Here is a 26,934-nt window from a genome sequence, read left to right on the forward strand (position 1 = left end):
CCATTGAAAACCAATCCATTTTTCAAAGAGTAGTTTCAATATCATCTCCTCTCTGAGCCCTGCAATGAACACTCAAATTAAAAAAATATCTGCTGACTTCTGGCCAAGATGGAGACATAGGTAGACACACTGTGCCTCCTTGCACAACCAGAATTAAGGACAACAAAAATTTAGAACAAAAAAGCATCCAGAACTGACAGAAAATTGTACTGTATGGAAGTCCAACAACCATCCATGCAGACTGGTAAGAGGAGCAGAGTCAGCAGCTGGCAGAGAGGGGTTGTGACAGAAAAAAGTGGTGGCTAGCAGACTCGGGTACACTGGTGGCAGCCAGAAGACCCTGGACACAGGGTGGCAATGAGCAGACCCAGTGAGGCATGCAAGGCAGTTGGCTGACCACAGTCACACATATGTGTGCAGATAAACCAGGCAAAAGTGAGCAGCAAGGCAAACCACACAACCCAGGGCTCCAGCACCAGAAAATAAAGCCTAAAAGCACCCATTGAAAACACTTGTGGGGCTTGAGATGCCAGGAGAGACTCCCAGATTCACAGAAGAGTTTGTTGGAGAGACCCACAGGGTCCTAGAACATGTACAATCCCACCCACTCAGGAATCAGCACCAGAAGGGCCCAATTTGCTTGTAGGAAGTGGTGGAAGGCAGTGAAATCCAACAGAGAGCAGAATAAGCACCATTGTTCCCTCTCTGACTCCACCCCCACATACGGAGTCACAACTCAGCAACATGGGTTGCCCAACCCTGGTGAACACTTAAGGCTCCACTCCTCACTATGTAACAGTTGTGACTAGACCAAAAAAACCCTGGCTCAAACAGAAGAACAGATCAAAGCCCCAGAGCCAAAACATCTAAGTGACCAAGAGATAGCCAACCTATCAGATGCACAGTTTAAAACACTGGTGATCAGGATGCTCACAGGATTGGTTGAATTTGGTTGCAAATTAGATGAAAAAATGAAGGCTACACTAAGTGAAATGAAGAGAAATGCAGAGGAAACCAATAGTGATGGAAAAGAAACTGGGACTCAAATGAACAGTGTGGACCAGAAGAAAGAAACAACCAATCAGAAAAGAATGAAGAAACAAGAATTCAGAAAAATGAGGAGAGGCTCAAGAACCTCCAGGACATCTTTAAACATTCCAACATCTGAATTATAGGGATAGCAGAAGAAGAAGAGGAAGAGCAACAAGTGGAAAACTTATTTGAACAAATAATAAACAACTTCCACAATCCGACAAAGAAAATAGACTTCCAGAAAGTTCAGGAAGTTCAGAGAGCCCCAAAAAGTTGGACCCAAGAAGGAGCACACCAAGGCACATCATCATTACATTAGGCAAGGTTAAAATGAAGGAGAGAATCCTAGAAGCAGCAAGAGAAAAGGGGACAGACACCTACAGAGAAGTTCCCATCAGACATTCAGCAGATTTCTCAAAAGAGACCTTACAGGGAAGAAGGGGCTGGAAAGAAGTATTCCTAGTCATGAAATCCAGAGACCTACAACCAAGATTGCTCTATCCAGCAAAGCTTTCATTTAGAATGGAAGGACAGATAAAGTGCTTCTCAGATAAGGTCAAGTTCAAGGAGTTCATGATCACCAAGCCCTTATTATATGAAATGTTAAAGGGACTTATCTAAGAAAAAGAAGATAAAAAATATGAACAGTAAAAAGGCAGCAAAATCACAGTTATTAACAACCACACCTAAAACAAAAGCAAACAACTAGAAAAGGAGCAGAACCACAGAAATGGAGATCACATGGAGTGTTAGCAACAGGGGAGTGGAAGGAGAAGCGGGGGGGAAAGGTACAGAGAATAAATAGCATAGATGATAGGTAGAAAATAGACAGGGGAAGGGCAAGAATAGTATGGGAAATGTAGAAGCTAAAAAGATATCTGCTTCAAAATTACTGTAGCACTATGCCTTGCTTTTCTTTATTTATTTACTCTAATATTTATCAAGTAATTTTTTATGTCAGGAAACACTGAGCTTGGTCTTGAGGATACAAGAGGAACAAGACAGCCTTCAAGGAGATCACAGATTACTGTGGAAGAAACGTGTCCAGAGATCTAGCAAAAGCTTAAAATGGCATGAGTGCATGTTCACACAAGTAAAGTAGTATGAACATGTGAATGGGGAACAATTAGTTCAGGTGGAGGGATAAGTACTGTCAGATCCAGTTCTAAAATGTTTTTGTAACATGGAGTATAAGGAACAAATGACAATCTTTTTAAATGAAAGAAAGCATGTATATATTTTAAGATAATAACCAGGAAATCTGTGCTAAATTAAGACAAAATGTGTGTGGGGAATTATTCTTGGAAATGAATTTCAAATATACGTAGTTATATTTATCACTAAGGTGCTCGGAGACCCAATTTGCAATATGGGTCGGGAGGTTCCCATACCAACAAATAATTCTCAGACACCAGCAGGATGTCCAAGTATTCAACTCAATTTTGATATTATCTACTCAGAGATAGCATCAGATCCCACAGGTTAAAGGTGACAAGACTGTCCTCATCCTCAACTTTAGACACTAGTCATAAGCCCAGGCTGTTCTATACTTCTGACCCAAAGCTATAAATCACGTATTCCCACGACCTCCTACTCGGGTTTGGTTAATTTGCTAGAATAGTAAATCAGAGAAACATTTTACTTACTAGAATACTGGTTTATTATAAAGGGATATAACTCAGGAACAAATAGAAGAGGTGCATAGGGTAAGGTATGTCAGAAAGGAATACAAAGCTTCCATGCCTTCTCTGGTGCATCACTCTCCAAGTACCTCCATGGGGTTACCAATCCGGAAGCTCTCTTGAGCCCTTTAGGTTTTACAAGGCTTAATTACAAGGGTATGGTTGATTAAATCAATGGTCATTGGCCATTGATTCAACCTTGAGCTCCTCTCCCCACCCCCAAGGTCTGGGATGAAAATGAAAGTTCTAACCCCCTACTAACCACAATCAGGTGCATCCAAAATTCACCTCATTCAAAAGCACATTTGTCACTCTAAACCAGCAATTTTCAACCTTTTTCATCTCATGGCACACATGAGCTAATTACTAAAATCCTGTGGCATATCAAAAATATATTTTTGCCAACCTGACAAAAAGTAGGTGTCATTTTGATTTATTACACAGGATAGCTATTGTTGTATTGCTTGTTGTCATTTTCTTCTTTGACTATCTAAGGGAAAAGCAGTTAGTGCCCCTGACTAAATAATCAGGTACTGCACATTTAAAAAATAATAGTCAGGTATTGCGTGTTTTAAAAATTCTCCCCGCACACCAGTGTGCCACAGCATACCAGCTGAAAATTATTGCTCTAAGCCCTTGAAATTCTAAGTTTTCAGAGCTGTGAGCCAGGACCTGTAGTTGAAAACTAAATATATATGAGAAATATATTTTGGTCATCTGATTGATCAAATATACATTTTCTTACAAATAATGTTGTAAGAAACATTGTGATAAGAATCACAATGTTGCAACTTCATAAATAACACATGTTTTGGATTGTACAGGGAAAACAAAAACTGCATATACTGAATAAGGTATAAATAGTCCTGTGAAAAATAAAAGTTATTATGACACAAAGTATCTTAATTTCTCATTTGTCTGGTCTGACCACCTATGGAGTGTTAGAACTATAGTTTTAAATACTAGAATAGAATTATTTTCTGGAGAAAAAGCTTAAGTTAGATATATAAAATGGCCCTTTTATAAATATGACAGGAAATAATATACACCTCTTCAGAATGGTCACCACCTTTCTTGAAGTAAATTTCAGCTACCTAATGAAATAATTAGAAATGTAAGAGGAAAATTGAGTGTATAAAGCTGTATTAATCACAGGGAAAAAAAGTCCTACAAGCAACCAAAATGCTCCAAAATAGAAAACATGTTATTTAAACTCTTGTGTGGTAGATTATGATTCTGTTAGATATTTTAGGGCCTAGTTGTTAAATGAGCAGGTTAGAAGCAGACTATCTAGATTTGAATCTCAGCTCTGCCACTTACAAGTCACATGAATTTATGTAAGTGATTTAACTTCTCTGTGCCTTAGTTTCTTCATCTTTAAAATGGAGTTAACAATATCATCTGCCCTATAGAATTCTCATGAGATTTAACTAAATGACTGGCATGCAGTAAAAGTATTTAATAAGTATTAGCCTATTATGAGACACTATACAACCATTAAAAATAAAATATTATAATCTCTACAGCCAATTAATATTCAACAAAGGGGGCAACAACATAAAATGGACTAATAATAGCCTCTTCAATAAATGGTGTTGGGAGAACTGGACAGCTATGTGCAAAAAAATGAAACTCGAGCACCGACTTACACCATACACAAAAATAAATTCAAGGTAGATAAAAGATTTAAATATAAGCTGTAACACCATTAAAGTCCTAGAGGAGGACATTGGCAAGAAAATCTCAGATATTTAATGCAGCAATTTTTTTACTGATATGTCCTCCAGAGCAAGGGACATAAAGGAAAGAATAAACAAATAGGATCTCATCAAAATTAAAAGCTTTTGCACGGCTAAAGAAAACAGTATTAAAATAAAGAGAGAACCAACTGTATGGGAAAACATATTTGCCAATGATACCTCAGACAAGGGTTTAATCTCCAAAATATACAAAGAACTTACATGACTCCACTCTAAGACAAGCAACTCAATTAAAAAGTGGGCAAAGGACTTAAACAGACATTTCTCCAAGGAGGACATACAGAATATCCAGGGACACATGAAAAGATGCTCAATATCGTTAGCTATCAAAGAGATGCAAATTAAAACCACAATGAGATACCACTTTACACTTATCAGAATGGCCATCATAAACAAAGCAACAACAAGTGTTGGAGAGGTTGTGAAGAGGGGACCCTAATCCATTGTTGGTGGGATTGCAGACTGCTATAACCACTGTGGAAAACAGTATGAAATTTGCTAAAAAAAAAAACAACTAAAAATGGACCTGCCTTTTGATCCAGCAATTCCACTGCTGGGATTATATCCTAAGAACCCTAAAACATCAATTTCAAAGAACCTATGCACCCCAATGTTCATAACAGCACAATTTACAATAGCCAAGAGCTGGAAGCAACCCAGGTGTCCGTCAGTAAATGAATGGATCAAAAAATTATGGTACATATACACAATGGAAATCTATGCAGCAGAGAGAAAGAAGGAGCTCCTACCCTTTGCAACAGCATGGATGGAACTAGAAAGCATTATGCTGAGTGAAATAAGCCAGGTGTTGAAAGACAAATACCATATGATCTCACCTTTAAGGGGAAGCTAAACAACAAAACAAACAAGCAAGCAAAATAAAAACACAGACACTGAAATAGAGAACAAGGGGACAGTGCCCAGAGGGAAGAGGGGAGGGAATTTCAGGGAAAAAAGGGGAAGGATTTACAGGAACTAGTATAAAGGACACATGGACAACAACTAAGGAAGGTGGAAATGGGAGGGAGGTGGGGAGCACGGGGGGGTGGGCTGGGATGGGAGTAAAAAGCAGAAAATTCTACTTGAACAATAATTCAATAAATTTTTAAAAACACTTTAAAAATAAAAATAAAATATTATAGACTACAAGAATATTTTAGGACACATATATGTTGAAATATATTGAAAGAAGATATAATATTACCCAAAGTAAAAAACTTCTAATATAAAAATATATATATGTGTATGTATACATGCACACATATACACATACTGGAATACTGGAAGGATGTATACAAAATATAATATATTCACTGTGCAGAACTTACCTCTGTACAGTGAAATCATAGGTGATTTTTACATTTGTTCACTTTTGTACTTTCAAAGTTTCCTGGAATTAGCATATAGTATAAGAAAATAAGAATAAATTATTCAAAAAATTACCTGCCACAATATAAAAAATTTTTATGACACTCAAAGATTTGGAGATAGAAAATTCCTGCATGATGTAACTGAATAATTTTCATAAACAAGATATTTTATTGCTGAAGAATCCTGTACTTTGAATTACAAGAACCTATTCTGAACATGTGAACATTGGCACACCTTATGTTTTAATTAGAAAAAAAGTTTATTTAAGAAGAACCTATAGACCAATTACAACTTATGAAATTGTAGCAGTAATCAGAAACTCCCAACAAACAAAAGTCCTGGACCAGATGGCTTCATGGGCAAATTTCACCAATCATTCAAAGAAAAAATAACATCTATTCTTCTCAAACTATTCCCAAAAAATTCAATTTGGGGGAAGAGGTAAGACTACCAAGCTCTTTTTTTTTCCATGAATTTGCAAGCTCTTGTTATGAGGCCAGTAATATTCTAATTCCAAACCAAGTAAAGACACAACAAAGAAAGAAAACTATAGGCCAATATCCCTGATGAACATTAGCAAACTAGACCTACATTAAAAAGATCATACACTATAATCAAGTATGATTTATCCTGGAAATGCAAGGTTGGTACAATATTCACAAGTCAATAATTGTGATATCTCACATAAACAAAAATGAAAGAAAAAATCACATGATTACATTAATAGATGCAGAAAAAGCATTTGATAAAATCCAGCACCCATTAATGATAAAAACTCTCAGCAAAGTGGGAATGGAAGGATCATTCCTCAACCTAATAAAGGCCATATATGAAATATCCACAGCTAACATCATACTCAATGGGAAAAACCTGAAATTGTTAAGTCTTAAGATCAGGAACAAGAAGGGGATGTCTGCTTTCACCATTCTTATTTAATGTAATGCTGGAAGTCCTAGCCAGAGCAATCATACAAGAAAAAAAAAGTATCCAAATAAAAAAAGAGGAAGTAAAACTGTCATTATATGCAGACAACAGATATTGTACATTGAAAACCATATAAATTCCACTAAAAATCTACTAGACCTAATAAATTAATTCACCAAATTAGCAGGATACAAAATCAATTCTCCAAAATTGACGGCAGTTTTATATACTGACAATGAACTATCAGGAAAAGAAACCAATAAAACAATCTCATGTATTATTGAAACAGAAAAAATGAAGTAGCAAGGAATAAATTTAACCAAGGAGGTAAGAAGACCCTCAGAAAACTATAGGACACTGAAGAAAGAAATTGAGGAAGGCACAAATAAGTGGAAGCATATACTGTGTTAATGGATTGGAACAATTAGCATCATTAAAACATCCATACTACGCAAAACAATATGTAAATTTAACACAATTTCTATTAAAATATCAATGACATATTTCACAGATCACAGGTGACACAGAAAAAACACTCCAAAAATTTATATAGAGCCGAAAAGACCCCAAATAGTCACAATAATCTCAAGAAAGAATAAAGTTGGAGGGATCACAATACATACTACAAGGCTAAAATTCCAGCCAAGATGGAGGTGTAGGTAGAAACACTGTGACTCCTCGCACAACCAAATTTAAAGACAACAAAGTTTTAGTAACAAAAATGCATCCAAAACAAAAAAATTGAACTGTGAGGAATTCCGACAACAACGAACCATTCAGCCAGACCAGTAAGAGGGGCTGAGTCTGCAGCTGGCAGAGTGGGGCGAGCAGGAAAATGTGGCCAGACTGACACCGGCGTGCGGGCGATAGTAGGCAGATTCCAAGTACTGGATGGCAACGGGCAGACCCAGTGAGGGTGCAGGGCAGCTGACTGACCACAGTCACACATTCACACTCAGATGAACTGGGCAAAGGAGCGAGCAGTGAAATAGACTGCACAAACTAGGACCCCAGTGACAGGAGTTAAAGCCTAAAAGCGCCAATTGAAAAACTTTTGGGGTTGAGGTGCCAGGAGAAGCTCCCAGGCTCACAGAGTTCATTGGAAAGACCCACAGGGTCCTGGAGGGTGCACAGGCCCACACACCCAGGAACCAGCACCAGAAGGGCCCAGTTTGCTTGTGGAAAGCAGCAGAGGGGACCAAAATCCAAGAAACAGCAGAACAGATGTCATTGCCCCTCTCTGACCCCACCCCCACATATAGCGTCAAAACCCAGAGACTGGGTTCCCCGCCCTGGCTCAAAACATGGCTCAAGAAGAACTCAAAGTCCAGTGCCGATAAATCTAAGCAATGAAGAAATAGCCAAACTTTCAGATGCACAGTTCAAAACACTGGTGATCAGGATGCTCACAGAACTGGTTGATTTTAGTCACAAATTAGAGGAACAAATGAAGGCTAACCTAAGTGAAATGAAGGAAAACGCACAGGAAACCAATAGTAATGGAAAGGAAACTAGGACTAAAATCAATTGAGTAGACCAGAAGAAAGAAAGAAACAACCAAACAGAAAAAAATGAAGAAACAAGAATTTTTAAAAATGAGGAGAGGTAAGAGCGGGCCTGCGAACCAGACAATCGCGGTTCGATTCCCAGTCAGGGCACATGCCAGGGTTGCAGGCAGGTTCTCTGCAGGCCAGTTCCCAGCAGGGGACACACAAAAGGCAACCATTCATTGATGTTTCTCTCCCTCTCTCCTTCCCTTCCCCTCTAAAGATAAATAAATAAAATCTTTAAAAAAAATGAGGAGAGGCTTAGGAACCTCCAGGACATCTTTAAATGTTCCAACATCTGAATTATAGGGGTACCAGAAGGGGAAGAGGAACAGCAACAAGTGGAAAACTTATTTGAACAAATAATAAAGGAGAACTTCCTCAATCTGGCAAATCCAGGAAATCCAGGAAGCTCAGAGAGTCATAAAGAAGTTGGACCCAAGAAGGAACACACCAAGGTCCATCATAATTACATTAGCCAAGATTAAAATGAAAGAGAGAATCCTAGAAGCAGCAAGAGATAAGGGGACAGTCACCTACAAAGGAGTTCCCATCAGACTGTCAGCTGATTTCTCAAAAGAGACCTTACAGGCAAGAAGGGGCTGGAAAGAAGTATTCCAAGTCATGAAATCCAAAGACCTACATCCAAGATTGCTCTATCCAGCAAAGCTTTCATTTACAATGGAAGGGCAGATAAAGTGCTTCTCAGATAAGGTCAAGTTCAAGGACTACATCATCACCAAGCCCTTATTATATGAAATGTTAAAGGAACTTATCTAAGAAAAAGAAGATAAAAAAGATGAACAGTGAAAGGACAGCAAACTCACAGTTATTAACAACCACACCTAAAACAAAATCAAATTAAGAGGACAGCTAGATCAAGAACAGAACCATAGAAATGAAGATCACATGGAGGGTTAGCAACAGGGGAGTGGGAGGAGAAGAAGGGGGAGAAGGTACACAAAATAAGTAGCATAGATGGTAGGTAGAAAATAGATAGTGGGGAGGGCAAGAATAGTATGAGAAATGTAGAATCTAAAGAACTTGTGACACATGGACATGAACTAAAGGGGAGGAATGACGGGGGAGGAGGTGTGCAGGGTGGAAGGGAATGAAGGGGTAGAAATGGGACAACTGTAATGGAATAATCAATAAAATATATTTTAAAAATAAAAAATAAACTATACTACAACGCCACTGTAATGAAAACAGTCCAGTACTGGCATAATAATAGACACATAGATCAATGGAACAGAATAGAGAGCCCAGAAATGAACCCATGCCTTTATGATCAATTAATACATGACAAAGGATGCAAGAGCACACAATGGAGTGAAGACAGTATCTTCAATAAATGATATTGTAAAAAATTTTAGCTCTTGCAAAAAAAATGAAGCTAGACCACCAGCTTACATCATACACCAGAATAAACTCAAAATAAACAAAAGATATATAAGACTTCAATATAGGTTACAATATCATAAAAATCCTAGAGGAAAATGTAGGCAGTAAAATTTCAGATACCTCACATAGCAATATTTTTGCTGATACATCTCCTAGGGCAAGGAAAATATAAACAAATGAGACTACATTAAACTAAAAAGCTTCTGCACAGCTAAAGAAACCATCATCAAAATGAAAAGGGAACCCACCAAATGGGAGAACACATTTGCCAATAATGCATTAGAGGTTTGATCTCCAAAACATATAGAGAACTCATATGACTCCACACCAGGAAGATAAACAATCCAATTAAAAAATGGCCAAAGGACCTGAATAGACACTTCTCTGAGGAGAGCATACAGATGGCCCATAGATATACGAGAAGATGCTCAACATCACTATCCATCAGAGAGGGGCCAATTAAGACCACGATGAGATACCACCTCACATCTACCAAAATGGCTGTGATAAATAAATCAGCATTGCTGGTGAGGATGTGGAGAAAAAAGAACCCTATGCACTGTTGGTGAAAATGCATACTGGGGCAACCACTCTGTAAAATAGTATGGAGTTTCCATAGAAAAATTAAAAATGGAACTGCTTTTTGCTTCGCTTTACAGGCCCATGCTCAATCCACTGAGCTACACCAGCCAGGGCTTTGGAACTGCTTTTTGACCTAGCTATTCCAGTTCTGGGAATATATCCTAAGAATCCTGCTAGGCTGGCATGGTTCAATGGATTGAGTGCTGACCTGTGAACCAAAGGGTTGCCAGTTCAATTCCCAGTCAAGGCACAAGCCTGAGTTTCAGGCCAGGTCTCCAGTAGGGGGCCTGTGAGAGGCAACCACACAGAGGTGTTTCTCTCCCTCTCTCCCTCCCTCCCCTTCTCTCTATAAATAAATAAATACAATCTTAAAAATTATTTTAAAAATAATATAATGCACCCCTATGTTCACAGCAATGTTATTCACAAGAACCAAGACTTGGAAACAGCCTAAGTGCCCATCAGTAGATGAATGGATAAAAAAGCTGTGGGACATTTACACAACAGAATGCTACACAGCACTAAAAAAGAAGGAATTCTTACCTTTTGTGACAGAATGGGTGGAACTAGAGACTATTATGCTGAGTGAAATAAGCCAGTCAGTGAAAGACAAATACCATATGATCTCATTTACAAGTGGAGTCTAATGAGCAAAATAAACTAATGAGTAACATAGAATAAGAGGCATAGAAACATGGAACAGACTGACAGCTGTGAGGAAAGGGGTGTGGTGGAGACTAGTTGAAAGAAAATGACGAGATTAGTCAGAGAACATATATGCATGACCCATGGACGTGGAACAACGGTGTAGGGAGTGACTGTTGGAGAAGAGGGTGGGCTGGTGGAGGGGTCCAAGGGGAAAAATTGGGACAACTATAATAGCATAAACAACAAAATATTTAAATGGGAAAAAGAGAGAAAATTCAGATTGCTTTATATAATCTCTTAAATCACTGAAGTTAAAGCCAATAAACTCACTGTACCACAGAAAAGTTATATGTAAGTGGATTAGGTATATAATGCACTTATTTAATGAACTCTGCTCATCATCAAAACTACTGAGGAAATTTTTTATATGAACTATTTTGATTTTTTACTAAATAGGATAAGGAACAGGACTCTGTTCTGAAGTCTAGTAATACAATTTATTTTGTATGGGTTACCCTAACTAGCCACAGGCATTCAGAAATTTTTTTCTCTGGGAATTTTAAAGAAAGGATTTCTATCGCACCCCACTCCCAGTGCAAATTGTGAGACTGACTGGGCATTAAAGGTACTTCTCACTACTTTTTATTATAAACCTAATGATTGAATTGTGATGTTTGTGCCTGAAGAAATAATAACTATTGCCTGCCTCAAATAAGAATGAATGCCTGAGATAATGACAAAGGCTCCTTTTCCCTCCGCTATTCAAGTCAATATGCCTTTAACGTGGGTGGTGGAGGGGGTGCGGGGAAGGGCAGGGACAGGGTGGTGACAGCCATTCTCTTCTGCAGGGTGCTTTCCAATGAATGCTCACTCAATTCCTTGGAATTAGAGACACAAATTAGAGGGAGGGGTTTGTTTTTATTTTTGGGTTTTGGGTTTTTTTCCCCAACATCCACTTCCTCTGTTTCCAGGAAGACTTGCTCAGTCTCCTGAATTTTAAATATTTTAATTAAGAGCATTCCTCTTTCTCTAACAAATCAATTTAATAGACCACAGAGCTTTCAGAAAACTTAAAAACTGGCAAGCAAAACATAGCTGAAAGAGGAAACTACCCAAAAAAATGATTTAGCAGAGGTCTCAAGGATTCATAACTACTGAACTCTATATAATAAAGTTCTGGGAGTTGAAAAGGAACAACAGAGATACTAAATGACCACAATTTGTGGGGAAAAATCTCTCTTTTTCCCCTTCTTTGAAAATAATCCACAGGGACCCAAGCAAAATTCTGGGACTGACCCAGGGCACTTCAATTTTTAAAGGCAACTCTGCTTAGCCTTTTCATTACTTCATTTTGGAAAACAAAGCAAAAGTAAAGCAAACAAGAACAAGTCATAGTAGGTGAAAATTTTTTTAAAAAATGTTTATGTGCCATGGCATACATTATGGTTTTTTTAAAAAACTCTCTAAAAATATAGTATGTCCTCTGAGGAATCAAATTCCAGCCTAAGAACAAAAATAGTTTATTTATTCCTTCCACAAGTACTGTATTATCAAAGTGTTTATGTACTCAGCACTTCATAAAGCACTGGGAATTCAGAGGTAAATATGTAGTCCACGTCCTTGTCTTCAAGAACTTAAACAAATGAATAAACAAATTCTGTAACTTCAGCCATGATAAGTACTATGAAGGAAACTAGAAATGTTAAATGCTTGTTATTATTTGTATTGTCATTTGTTTTAGGGAACTGCACTGTTAGTGCCAAGCATTCTCTTGCCCCTTTAATTGGAATCATACCTAGTATCAGGTCCAGGGGTATCCAAGAAAGTTTTTGAAGATTATGTTAGTTTCCTAACTATAACAAGTTATCACAAATTTAGTAGCTGAAAGCAACACACATTTATTATCTCATGGTTTCTGTAGATCAGAAGTCTGGGTGAGCTTGACTGGGTTCTCTGCATAGGTCATGTTCCTTCCAGGGGGCTCTGGAAGTATATGTTCGTGTTATGGTCTTTCCAATAAGTCAGCCCAGCCAGGCAACTGGTGGCTAGCTGCCTGCTGAGCAGCCCGGCACCAAGAACTAGACAAGAGTCACACACAGTAATTATGCTACTCACTCAGCTTTTATTGAATGCAAGTACATTCAAAGTAGAATATCAACATACATTAACATCCCACTCATGCTCTAACAATCTAAGAGAAATATAACACACACACACACACACACACACACACAGAGCAATCTACGGGAAATAACAAACTGGAGTCCTGGAGTCTCAGTCTGCAAGTCCAGGAAACAGCACGGTGGGCAAGGGAGTTGTCAGCATCCTGCAAGGAAGGATCTCCAGAGCCAGGTGGGCAGCAGGGCAGGCAAAGTCCTCAGTCCCACAGGGCAGAGCCTCTGGTGGTCAATGCCAAGGGAGATCAGCGTGATGTGGAGCAGCACTCTGGTGTGTGTAGCTCATTGTTTCTGCAGTGGTCTGGAGCCTACCCCAGTTATATCTTGAAAGTGGTGTACTCCACCCTTCTGGGTCTTTGGTAAGTCTTGGCACCCCTGATGGCAAGTGGGGAATTTTCCCAGGAGCCTATTTATTATGGGTGGCCCCACCCCACAAACATGGATATTCTGATCACATATACAGATATCTTAGGTGTGTTTTCCTGCCAAACGTCTCTGCTCTGACTTAAGTAGTTTCCCCCTGAACCTAAGTGTCATGGCTAACTGGCAGCCATTTGGTTAACATGAGAGGCTCCACTTTGTTTTATACACTTTATGCTATCTTGATTGGACCAATGCCATTTTATTGGTCCTGCTCTCCACACCGGGGAAGCATCTACTTCCCAGCTCATTCAGGTTGTTGGCAAAATTCAGTTTGTTGCATTTGTAGGACTGAGTTCCCCAATTTCCTTGCTGGTTATCCACATTCTTTCTCATTCTTTCCATGCGGCCAGCCATCCACAATGGAGGGATGAATCCTTCACTACTCCACATGCCTAAAACTCCTGATGTCTCCTTCTACTATATTTGTCTGACTTTTTGTTCTGCCCTCAGCCCCGAGAAAACTCTGTGTTTCAGGGCCCATGTGATTATACTGAGTCCACCTGGATAACCCAGGATCTCTCTGCCTTAAGTTCTGTAATTTTAATTATATTTGCAATGTCCCCTTTGCCATGTAACATAACATATTCACAGGCTCCAAGGAATAGGACATAAACATTTGCTTACCAAAGATAAATTACAATGGCTTCTATTTATTTACCCCTAAAGAATCTGCACCGAATGAGCACAGGCCTATTCTTCTACTTCCAGGACATTCACTTAGCCAGGAGATTATATGACATGGCTGCTGAAACAAGTCCCGACGCTCAGATACCTGTATTCCTGGCCCTCATGAAACTGGAAACTGTGCATTTGCTCCAAGATATCTGGTTTTTTAATGTAAGCTTGTCTCAAAAAGGTCCCGAATTTATGAAAAGTCCAGTGAGCAACTCTTAGGTGGTGGGATGGAGGGAGACAATGGCTCTGATAAAGTGGGAGGCTTGGATTTTTTTTTTAACAGAATGTCTCTTCCCAGCAGTTTACAATGAGATGGAAATGGATAAAACTGGACAATAACCTTGGATCATACTGGGATTTATTTGCGATTGGCCTAATTATTGCTACACTGATGTTCTTGCTTAGAAATCGGTACAGGTAGGATCTGGATCCTAGGAAAACCTGCTCATGGGAACTGGTTCACTCCAACTTATCTTTACTAAATAAAGAATTTCCTGGTCAAACTCAGGAGTCTGCTGCAGATTTCCTACACAGGCCTGGGATGGAAAATGGACAAAACTTGGGACCTGTTCTCTGAGAAAACATTTTACTTTCTGCTTAGCTGAAGTGACCACTTGAGGGGTAATAGGGACTAGTCACCCAAGGCCTCATTGCAAACTTCTCATCTTAGTGATCTAGTTCTGAGTCAGGAATAAAGACTACCAATTTTTAATGTTATTATAGCAACCTCTCAAAAGGATAAATGGGTGTCTTGGCTCCTACAGACTACTGAGGCTGGGAGAAGGGTGAGTTCTGGAAGGGCAGGAACACAGATCCCTCGGCATCTGATACATACAAAAATTACACATAGACCCTTCATCTTGTGGGATTGATCTTGTGAACTACATCATAAACCTAATGTGCAAAAGCTCCTTGTGGCATGCTGTGACTCAGTCTCCTCACCAAAGGCCTGCTATCAAAGCTCCATTAGTAACCGTGTAGTGAACAACATCATTTGGTTTCTATCCAGCATTGAACGCCTCTCTTCCATCTTCCTTTGGAACCCTGTTCTACTGAGTGGCATAGCCATTGAAGAACACATAGAGAGAGAAGTTACCAGCCTCCTAGGATGGAAGCTAAAGGCTCCAGTTCTCTCCCTGACAGGCAAAGCAGGGTCCCAGGGCTGAGGGCAGGGTGAACAAGGAGAGTACAAAAGGCACATGACTCATGTCAAAGATGAGGCTTAAATCTCAGCTCCATAATTCTTCAGCTATTTGACCTCTCTGAGCCTCAGTTTCCTGATCTGCAAAATGAGAATGATAATACCTATCTTAAGGGCTGGTATGAGATTAAATGGGCTAAGATATGTAAAGGGACTGTCACAGGGCATCTTGAATGAACTCCATAAACCGTGACTTTTAATGCTCTTGAAAAGCTCAAGGCAAATTGGTTGGAATATGGGGGCAGCTGATTTGATAAAAATCTGGGTGTTTTGGGGCCTTGCAGTCAATTCTGCAGCCAAAATGTTGGTTGCTTTGGTAGGAAAAGACCCTACACGCCTACTTGAAAATCCAACTTAGGAACAAGAAAGGTGTTATTACTTATGCTGATCAAAATCAGGAAGCAGAATGAAATAGTGGGGTAGCACTAGATTTGGAACAAAGCAGCATGGACCTAAGGTCTTGTTTTGTCCCTTAGGAGCTCTATGACTCTGGGAATAATTTCTCCAAACCTCAGTCTTTTCCTCCATAAAATGAGATGAATTTCTACTTCACCGGAAAATTGAAAGCTTAAATAACCCTAACTACAAAATTTATTAAACATTAAAAATGCATATATTTGTTATGAACTAATCCTGGCCTGAGGTCCAGGTATTTAGAATTTCCTGAACACTACCCAATATACCAGTAAGTTTCAAAGGGCCTACATGAATTTACACAAATGTACAAGGAAGGAACAGGCATCCAAATCTCAGTCAGGGCCCACTTGCAGGCCAGCCATGCCATTATAAAATATCTCACAGGTGTCCGGAATGTGAGTACAACACAGACAAGGATAAAAGCAAAGAGGAGAGTGTGAAAGGCACAGTGGGTGAGACCTGGCTCCAAGCCTGGATGGTAAATAGTCTTCTTGGAGGTAAAGCATGTGAAAACATCTGGGGGCAGGGGTGAAAGGGAGTAACTTTTTGTGACTTGTTGTGTAGGGTAGAACACTGCCTGGAACATAGGAGCAACAGCAGCGTGACTCACAAAGTTTTTACGTCAGCTCATTGTTCCAAATAAATAGGAGCAAAGGCTTGTCATTCAGATGTCCATTCTGGGCCTCTTCTCTGGAGCCACTGCTGTGACAGCTCCCGTTACCATGGAGCCTGGATGGGCACCTGCTGGCACCTGGGCGACCTCGTGATGACTGACAGAGGGAGAAAGAGCCTCCACCTGTAAGCCACTCCTATGTCCTGGTTTTGCTAGTCTCACCCCCTATTCTCTTTCCTGCTTCTGATAGATTCAAGTAAAAAACAGGTAGTCTGTTATCTACAAGGAAGCTTCTCAAAAAAAAAAACCAAAAACACCCAACTAATTCTCTTTGTAACTCCTTATTTCCTCTATATTTCCTTCCCTGATTCTTTGTTAAAGTGGAGTAGCTGTTCAAGTACAGTATTAAAAGGTCAAGTCGATCATTTTTTTTTTCTAGAACAGGGTTCCATGGTCATTTTATGAGGACACACTTTTGGAATTCTGTGCTTTTCCCCTGTGTCTTAAATGGTGGTTTTTAACAGGTATGGCCATGGGTGGCTGGGGAAGAGATTAAAGAGAACAAACCCCTGAGGAAAGCTGGGGCGAGGGTGCCAAGAGCTGCAGTCCCCTCCCTGGGAATCCCAGAAAGCGACCAAAGGAGGGTATGATGAGGCTCAAAAGAGGAGAAAGGAACACTCACCGCGTGCCAGACCCAGTTCTCTCCTTTCATCTTCATGACAAGGCTGGGAGGTAGATATAGCTACCTCTTGCACACAGGAGGAAACTATATCACTCATTAACATCTCATACTAATGTGATTACATAATGATAAACAATGAAGCTAGAATTTGACTCCAGAACTGACTCCAAAATATGTTCTTTTCTCTATATTACTATTCCAATTATCTCTTGCTGCTTAACCAACTACTCCAAAACTTAGTGACTTAAAACAATAATCATTTTATTATATCTCAGGGATTTGGGCATGGCATGGCTGTGTAATTCTCCTGTCCCACAGAACATCAACGAGGCGTTCACCTGGTAGGCAGGCTGTTCTAGAGAGTGTAAAACAGTTTTATTCATGTCCCTGGCACCCTGACTGGCAGGCCGGCCTCAGCTGTGAGTGTTGACCTGAATACCTAGATGTCACATGTGACCTCTTCAACGGGTAGATACAATAGTGGTCATTTTTATCATTCAAGACTCACTCCAAGACAGTGTTCATAGAGACCCAGGCAAAAGCTACAGGCTTTCTAAGATTTAGCTTCAGAAGTTCTAAACACTGCTTCTGGCACATTCTATTGGTTAAACATTAGTCTCCACCTCTCAGTGGGAGGAACAGCAAAGAATTTGAAGCCATATTTAACCAACTAGAAAAATACTGCTTAAGGGGCCCTGGCTGGGTAGCTCAGTTGGTTAGAGAGTCATCTCAATATGCCAAGGTTGCCAATTCCATCCCTGATTGGGAAACATACAAGAATCAACCAACAAATGCATAAATTAAGTGGAACGACAAATTGATATCTCTCTCTCTCTCTAATCAATAATAAAAATATTAAAAAATACTCTACCAAATGTTATGTAAATTTCCATACAAATATTGGCATAAGAAAAGATGCAGCTCAGATATTGAGCTGCTTATCTTGGAAGACAAGGTTTGGACAGACTAATTGGATTCATGCCTGGCTTTCTTTGTCTTCCCATCTTTCAGACTGAAGAAGCCTAGACGTCTGTTTGGAAGGAGGAAAAGAGGTCCTCCTCCTCTCTTCCTCAGCCCGGAAGACACACACACAAATGAATGTACACGCAGGCACAGCTGAAAAATGCTCGATTCTTTCTCTGCTCTGAGAAAGTGTGCCCTTGCTAAAGGTCTACAGTGCAAGTTTGTAACAAGTTCACCAAAATAGTGTTTGCCAACTCTATATCACAGCCACAAAAAAAACACCTGAGGCATCAGAAAAAGCACTTAGTTTTCTTTATTTAGAACCATTACCCAAACCCTCCCCTCAAAAAAACCCAGGAATAAAAAAGAAGAAAGAAAAGTAGGGGAGGGTAGAGACATGAGCCTTGGATTTTACATTAAACTTTCCATCATGTGAGGCTACAGGTTTCCCACACCACTCCTGTCCTTCCCTCGTTCCTTACTCTGCCAGAACAAATTCTTTTTTTCCCATCGAGTATTTTGCTTGTATATGCTCAACAAAGAAAAACTACTCACCTTCCCTAAGACTCATCCTATTTATGAGAAAAGGTAACAACCCATAGCAACAATAAGTGTGCCACTCTAACAATAGCTTGCTTGTTATTAACAAGAAAAAAATCATAAAACTAAAAATAGCGATTCCACTGGAACTAACGAATGGAAATAGCCATGTGCTGACCATGCATTTCCAGAGGCACAATATAGCTGAAGTTTACAAGTTCCCCCAACTCTTCAGCTCCAAAAGCGTCTCTCCTCAGGGTCTGCTTTGGGAAAAACCCAAAGGAAATATTCTGCTGAAGGTACTGTGGCATTTTCCAGATAAGGACTTTCTGGCTCCTAGGGCAGATCAGCATCCTGTCCAAGGTCACACTGCCAGTTAGTGGAAAGATTTAGGATCAAACTCAGAGCCAACACTGAAGGCAGTGCTCTTTCTTCCATTATGTCCCCTGCCTCATGTTCACTTATTGTCAAATAGAGCTTTCAAAGTCATAACTATTATTATTTTTTTATTTCTCCACTTAAAATATTAAAGTAGATAAGTGTTACACATTTAGGTAAGCTTTTTTTGAAAAATCCTTTTCCTATTATGTTCCAAAAGCATTGCAGAGGAAACCCTGCCAACTCACAAAATCCAAAAGGCATCACTAACCTTGCCATGGGATTCACTGACGACTCAAAATGGAATGTGAAATATTGATTGTGAGAAATCGATAATATTGGTCAACACTATCATGATTGTCCTGAGCTACACTGACTTTCCACACCGTCTGATTTTCTCTCCCATTATCTCCCCTCCCCCACTCTGTGTAAATACACTTCCCAAAGATTGCTCCCTGTTCCAGATGGACAGTGTGTATAGTGGATGCCATCAGCGTCCCCTCAGCCCTGTTCTGAGATCACCTGCAACTTCCACAGACAGTCCCCTGTTATCTATGGCTTCCTACTTCAAGCACCTGCATTCCTCTGGCTGAGGAGAATCTTTGGCTACAAGAGCATTCTTGGCCACACAGGGCAGGCCAGATGTGCCCGGGAGTTAATGTCCCCATAAAAAAAAAACAGGAATTCCCCAGTTTCCTTGCCCCTTGATGGGCTGATTCAGAGTATTTTCTGTAGAGTCTCTCAGAAGGTACCCACCAGGATTGAGCTCCAGTTGTCCACTGTAGGGACCTGCTCATTAGCACTTTTTTTTTTATTGGCTTTCCTCCCTTCTACTTCTTGCTCCTTCACCTTCCCACTCCCTCTCCAAGCAAACTGCCTGTACCCAAATTCTTGTCTTGGGGTGTGCTTTTAAAAAACCTAAACCAGGAAAGAGTCTAAGGAAAAATCACATTAAATATACCAGAAGATACAGAGATGAATAATAAACAAGCTGGGAATAAAATAAATACCTATTTATAGATTATACACTCTGGGAACAGGGATCCCTTTTTATTCAACGTTGTTTCTGTAACAAGTAGCACTGTCCCTGTACATAATTGGCCTCAACTATTTTTTAACTGAGTGAATTAATTAATTCAGGAGGACCTAGATCTCTCCCCTAAGGTTCTTCAAATTTTAAGATGACAAGTCCTCCTAATTAATGCCAAAGAAAGAACTGGAATTATAAAAAAAGAAATGTGAAATGATGTAATGATTTAAACAATCATCTATAAGATCTGAATAAGTGCAAAAATATATCTTGTGTTTAAATAGAAAGATGCCAAATATAGAGATGTTAATTTTCCCTAAATGAATCTTTAAATATAATACATTTTTAATATTGAATATAAATACCAACAGAATGCTGTTTAATGTAGGCAAGTTACTTCCAAAGTTCTTAAAAATATAGCAAGGATAATTTTGGAAAAGGGAATCAGAAATGGGATCATTGCTAAGACATTTATCTCTTAGTGGCTGTTTCCTCGATAACACTAAAGTTTTAAAATAACCATTTGTAAAGATCTATGTTCTTAGATAAAGCACTCTCTTCACCAGATGATCCAAGGGTGAGGGACAGAGAGTTTATCTTTCTAGTAGTCATTCATTCATTCATTCATTCATTCACAGCCCTAATCAGAGCAAGGCCCTTGTCATTCAAATAATTGTCTTCCATTAAGCAGAACTTGCTATGTGTAAGCACTCAGGACAGTGTCGTGTCCATGGTAGCACTCTGGTTTATATGTTACTACCTTAATTCATTAATTCTAAAATTTCTTTCCAAATTTTAACATTTCCTAAATTAGGATATGAATAGCACTGAAAATGAATAGGACTTAGATTTGAAGAAATCCTGTATTGTTATTTGCTCTGTTCCACCTGATGGGAGGCCCCTGGATGGCAGAGGTTCTTCCATCACTACACCCCAGCCCCTGGCACCATGGCTGAGCCCTCGCAGATGCCTAGTGAATTGGTGAAATGATTGCAAAACAGAAAAAAGCCTTCCCCAAGGGCACTCACCCCACCACACAAAGACTTCATGTCATCTTTCTCCTCTGAACTCCTGAGGTGCTCTGGCCAGACCTCTTTTCTGACATCTCTCATATTCTACCTTGAACTACAGTTGAGGGCCTGTGTTAACCTACACCACTGAAATAAAAGCAGGTGCCACGCCCTATTTATCTGAGGATCGGCATGCCCTATTTTGCACAGTGCCTACACTAAGAGTCTCAATCAAAGTACTTTTAGTTGCAAGAAAGTACACAACGTCAGCTTTATTGTGGTCCCCAGTCATCCCCGCTGGTAATACTGCAAGGGCAACGATTAGGTCCTTCTCACCTCTAGGTGTCCAGAGCCTCATATATAGAAGGTGCTCAGTGAGTACAGATAGATGAGCTTGTCCTTCCTTCACCCCATCCCAGTTTTACAGAGCTTTCCACTCCAGCACAAGCCCGTCATGAAATTCACATGTTATATGTTTTATAACCAACACAGCAGCTGAAATCCTTCACAATTCTCAACTACAACAGAAGAAAGATTCAAATGGGATCTATCTGTGATTCATACAGTTTTCTCTCCTTAGGAAAGTTGTGGTCTGGAGCAGGGTCTATAACTTTTAAAATTCCCGATGCCAAATTAAACCAAAATTTCTAGGAGTGGGAGCCAGAAAGCACATTTTGTTTTCAGTTCTCAACATGCAGCCCAGGTTGAGCTCTACCATATCTACAACACAAAACTTTGTTCCAAATAAGTTCAGTGTAAGGGGTGATTCTCGGTTTCACAAAGGACTCAATACCAAAGGCCCTTGGAATGCAGAGCTGGCCTAGGGACCTCAACCAAGTTCATTTGCTGTAACTTTCAGGACTCTACCTCCTGTGTAGGGGAGGCAGCTGGGCCCTAGCTCTGCAGGGTTTGTGTGAATGGCATCAAGCCTGCCCCAGGCCTCTGGACAGGACTTTGGAACAACTACTTCCAGATCTGTCTCTTCACCACCAACTACTGACCTCAGGCAAATGAGGCCTGTGGGACTCAGTTCCCTTAACTGCAAAACAAGATTATGGTATAGCTCAAAATTTCATAATTCCAATCTAGTCTTTCAGGTGAAAAATTAAGATCTATAACCAAAAAAAATGTTCCTAAATCTTTTCATGTGTGGCAAGAATACTTTTGGCTCAGATTTGATTCTTAGCTTTTTTTTCCTTCCACCCAATTAATTTCATCCAGTATTTGTGCCTGTTTTGGTATGGAAACTTTTTTTTTGTGGTGCATGCATGTATGAAATGAATTATCCTAACTTGTATTTAATTAATAAGAAAATAATGTCTAGGTAAAGATAAAGTGCCTTTAAAAAAAGGGAACATACAACCTTCCCCTAATAGAGCATTAGAATAAATCTCTTAGATTTGAGATTTGGATTTTGGCATAGAGGTAAAACAGCTATATGAGGTCTTCTGATTTATTCTTTTTAATAAAGGAGGACAAGGCCCCAGCCAGGTAGCTCAGTTGGTTAGAGCATCATCCCAATTCACCAAAATTGTAGGTTTGATCCACAGTCAGGGCAGATACAATTATCAACAAATGAATGCATAAATAAGTAGAACAAATCAATCTCTCACTCTCAAATCAATAAATAAAAAATAAAATAAAAAGGGACAGTGACCTTAAGCTGTATGTTGATTAATCAATCTTCTTGTGTGAGCAGAGCAAAATGTACATAGGACAAACTGTAAGGTAGCATCACAACAGCAGTCAATAATTCTCAAAAACTTCTCCAAAATTCATTGTGTCTTGAATAGCTAACATATCGTGCTTATTATGTGCCAGGTACTGTTCTCACCAAATGGATTACTAACTCACTTGATCTTCACAACTACCTTCCCAGGAGGATATTATATCATCTTCCTTCCTTTACAGAAGAGGCAACTGGGGTCAACTAACTATTCCAAGGCCACACAGTCAGGACAACCTGGTTCAGAGTCCATTCTCTCTTTTTAAAAAGATTTTATTTATTTTTTAGAAAGAGGAGGAAGAGAGGGAGGAAGAAAGAGAGATACATTGATCAGTTGCCTCTCCCACACACCAACCAGGGACCTTTCTGCTGCAGGGACCCGGCCCACAATCCAGGCAGGTGCTGTGACTGGTAATTGAACCAGTGACTTCTCAGCAGGCCAGCACTCAATCCACCAAGCCACACCAGCCAGGGTCAGAGTCATCCTCTTAACTACTGCACTGGACTACTTTGAGAAAGTTCATAAACAATTTTGCAGGTGAATGGATTCTGATAACTGAATGTAAGTTTTCCTGAAACTATTCAAATTATTCAACATCTCTACAATGCCTAGCATTGTACAAGGCTAATGTTTTCCAAAACTGTTTCTAGGTCTTGCAAGGTACATCCTGGTAGTGTACTGGATCACTAGGTCTGGAAGATGCCATAAAATACAGGCTCCTGTGGCAGATTCACAACATGAGCATACTACAGGTTTGAGAAGCCTTAAAGGAAAGATACATTTAATTCTATCTAACCCAGCTTTTCCAACCCTATTTACCTCTGGAAACTCTTCTTTTCCCCTTCCTCCAACCCCTACCTTCTTTTAACACCTATTAATATTTAGTTAAAGATCCCTGGCCGGTGTGGCTCAGTGCATTGAGTGCCAGCCTGTGAACCAAAGGGTTGCTGGTTCAATCCCCAGTCAGGGCACATGCCTGGGTTATGGGCCAGGTCCCCAGTAGGGGGCGCATGAGAGGTAACCAGACATTGATGTTTCTCTACCTCTCTCTCTCCCTTCCCCTCTGTCTAAAAATAAATAAATAAATTTTTATCTTTTAAAAGGATTTTTTTAAAAGATAGTGTACCAGGCATGCAAGACATCTTATGAGTTTGGCTAAGCCAAGAAAATAAGTATGACACTTATTCTCTGCTAGGCATTGTACTAACACTTCTAAAAATGACTTGTTGCATAGCAATTAACTTATGCAAGGTAAGCTGGTCAGTGGTAGAAAGAGGGTTCATTGGGAGGATCTGATTTTACTAATTACTCTACTGGGCTTCCCTGGTATCTAATGACAGCTGGACATCTACCCTGGACTCAAGACCTACTATTCCAGTGTAATATCCAGTCAGCTCTGCAGCAGGCCCTGCTTTGACTTCCCATGGCAATTCTATCCTCATTCTCTAGGACGAGCCCTTTCCTGTGTCCCAGTACCAGCAGTTGTATTCCTCCCCCCATTATCCAGGTCCAACTGCTTTGCATGATACCCAGATTCACTGAAGTAAGGATGTTGCCTTAAAACCCAACCCAGTGGCTGATCCTAGAAATATGCAGCTGAATGTGTCTGAAGCTAACAGCCTTGCCTGTCTTGCCAATCTCCTGCTGTTTGCTATGCAGGGGGTCCCCCCACTGTCTGCCTGGCAGTGACTCAAACTGGGCCTTTCTGCTGCTGATGGAACCCTGGTTACAGCAATGCCAGTTCCCAAAGAGCTGAACACTTAGCTGAAGAGAACTCATGGATAAGAAATAATGTAAAAAGTGCTAAAAAGATGGAACTAACAAAAGTTCAAGATGGCCTAGGACAAGAAAGCAAGATGAACTTGAGCTGGATTTAAAGAATGACTGAGCTTAGAGAGAGAGAGAGGCCCAGCCGACTTTAGAGGGTGGGCAGCTCCACAGGGACAGACTCAAGCACAGGGCTGATCCTGTGTAGGAGACAGGGGATGGAATCACTTGTCTGGTTCCCATATACTGGGTGGGACATATGGCAGGAGGGAGAACATGGAGGGCCAGACTGGTAGTTCACAGAAGGCTTTGGCCTCTAAAAGAAGGCAGCATAATAAAATTGTCTATTGCACTAACTTTGTCACATATAAGACTGAAGTCACTTGCTAACTACCATTGTGACCGACCCTGGAGAATTTACCTCTTTAAGCCTATTTCCTCATGAAATATGGGGATAATAGTACTAATATCTACTTCAGAGGGAGCTGTGAGAATGAAACAAAAGTGCGTAACGAAGGCTTAGCACACCGTCTGGCAAGAGTGTAGTACACACTAACTTTTAAGGAAGGGTTTACCAACTCTCGTCATGATGCCTTTGGACAGGGTGAACGAAGCTGCCTTGGAGAATGAATGTTCAGCTGGCTTTCAACACATGATGCAGACAACCTGATTCACAGACCCCGAGGTGCCTTCATATATATTTCTTTACTTGGTCCTCCAGACACTTGAAGCCTGAGCATCTCCTTTTCAGGTGACTTGTACTTGGGACCTTGTCACCTAGATAACCAACTGGGAGCTTTCTGGAAAATTGAGGAACACTTAACAAATGCTAAATGATCGGTACCTGTGAGGAAAATGTAGAAGCAGTCAATGCTGCATGTTGTGGGGTCTGGAGCCCCTCATTGTGGCCCAGAAGCTTAAAGCAATAATGCATTCTGGGTCACTTTTATTAGGGGACTGAAGGTAAAACACACTGTGTTCACCTTCTCAAACCTTATCCTCAGCTGAAATGAAAGTTAACTCTGAGCAGAAATGTCCAAAACATCAATGTGGAATCTCAAAACATGGTAAAATAAGAGAGAAGTCCTATTCCTTATGTCTGTAGACCCAGGCCCTGGGATCAGACTGAAGGCTCCTGAGGTTACCCTGCCCAGTGGCCCACAGCCATTTTCCCACCATAACATGATAGATGTCCCATGCTTCCCTCAGTGATGGGGGCTCCCTAGGGCCACAATTCTTAACCGAAAAAAGGAAGGTGGAAATGTTTTGTTTGAAAAGCCCCTTAGGAACGTGGAAGGCAGGCCTGTGGCCTCCTTTGAGACTAAGCACCAAACCTGTAATCTTACAGATGAAAATCCTGAGGTCAGACAGAGGGAGTTTGCCTCAGACTTAGAAACCAGTAGGGCCAGGACTAAATAAACCCAGACCACCTGGCTCACAGTCCCTGCCCTTCCCTCTATTTCCAGTGTTTGTTTAGGCAAGAGCTGGAAATTCTGTGGGATTTTCCTCCCTCTGTTTCCCATCCTCAACCTAAGCAGAGTGCAGTTTAGACTGGAACTATTCTGGTTATTCTTCTGCAGGGCTGGCTCCGACAGAACCAGAACAGGCATCCTGAGCACAAGCACGAGATCCTTGTACAAGGTGTGTGGAGACTGGACAGACTACATTTGCCACTTTGAAAGTTCAGGCTCCTTCCTTACCTTTGCCTTGTTTCAGCTATGGCTAGCAAGACAGGATCAACTCTGGCTTTTAAAAAGGTCTCAACTAAAAAAATGAGTAAGTATAGAAATGTAGGAGCAACTTTTTCGCGAGTTCCCCTGGTGCCACGGACACGAGTGAATGAATGACAGAAACATGCTAGATCTGTTTGGTGAGGAGGAGTGGGCTGTGGCCAGTTTCTCAGGGGAGACAAAGGCCAGCAGCACCCAGTTCCTCCAAGGAGAAAAAGGCCCCGAGCGCCCTCTTCCATAGCCTTTTATTGGTTGTTAATACATAGGCACACAGGGCGGCAAGGATCAAACAGTAGATAATATATCAAAGAAATCTGAGGGCTTCAGAGTCTGAGTCAGTGTCAGGAAGAGAGTTGCAGAAACTTTGGGAGACATACTCATTTCCTCTCGAACCATTATCATATGAATGAAAGCACTTAGCAGAGCAGATTTCACAGGTTTATCAGGAAATCTTTGTGATGCCAGATTTTTCCCCAGGATCCGCTCTAGCAAGGCAAGGAGCTGCACCCTCCCCAACAGGTATTCAGATTTAAGGGGAATAGAGCCAGGAAGCGCTTCTCCCAGAGAACACGGGGACTCGGGCTTTGACAAAGGGGGGGAGGTGAGAGTCCATTGCTCTTTGTTGCAGCCCCCTGAGTCCTTCCATGAAGG

At 40.4% G+C, this 26,934-nt stretch overlaps 1 protein-coding gene across 1 annotated transcript in view; it reads left to right on the forward strand.

Annotated features, from left to right (window-relative positions):
• The window catches only part of SEL1L2 (SEL1L2 adaptor subunit of ERAD E3 ligase), a 125,210-nt gene extending 108,600 nt beyond the window's left edge, over positions 1-16,610 (forward strand). Inside the window, exons 17-20 of the mRNA XM_053671158.1 lie at positions 14,259-14,387; positions 14,527-14,642; positions 16,228-16,321; positions 16,491-16,610. Coding sequence (XP_053527133.1) covers positions 14,259-14,387; positions 14,527-14,642; positions 16,228-16,321; positions 16,491-16,610 — 459 coding nt within the window. The remainder of the gene's footprint in view (positions 1-14,258; positions 14,388-14,526; positions 14,643-16,227; positions 16,322-16,490) is intronic.
• The last annotated feature ends 10,324 nt before the right edge of the window (positions 16,611-26,934 follow it).

Source organism: Artibeus jamaicensis, unplaced genomic scaffold (genome assembly GCF_021234435.1).
Source record: "Artibeus jamaicensis isolate MK-2021 breed Jamaican fruit bat unplaced genomic scaffold, CSHL_Jam_final contig_685, whole genome shotgun sequence".
In the NCBI taxonomy this organism is placed as follows: Eukaryota; Metazoa; Chordata; class Mammalia; order Chiroptera; family Phyllostomidae; genus Artibeus; species Artibeus jamaicensis.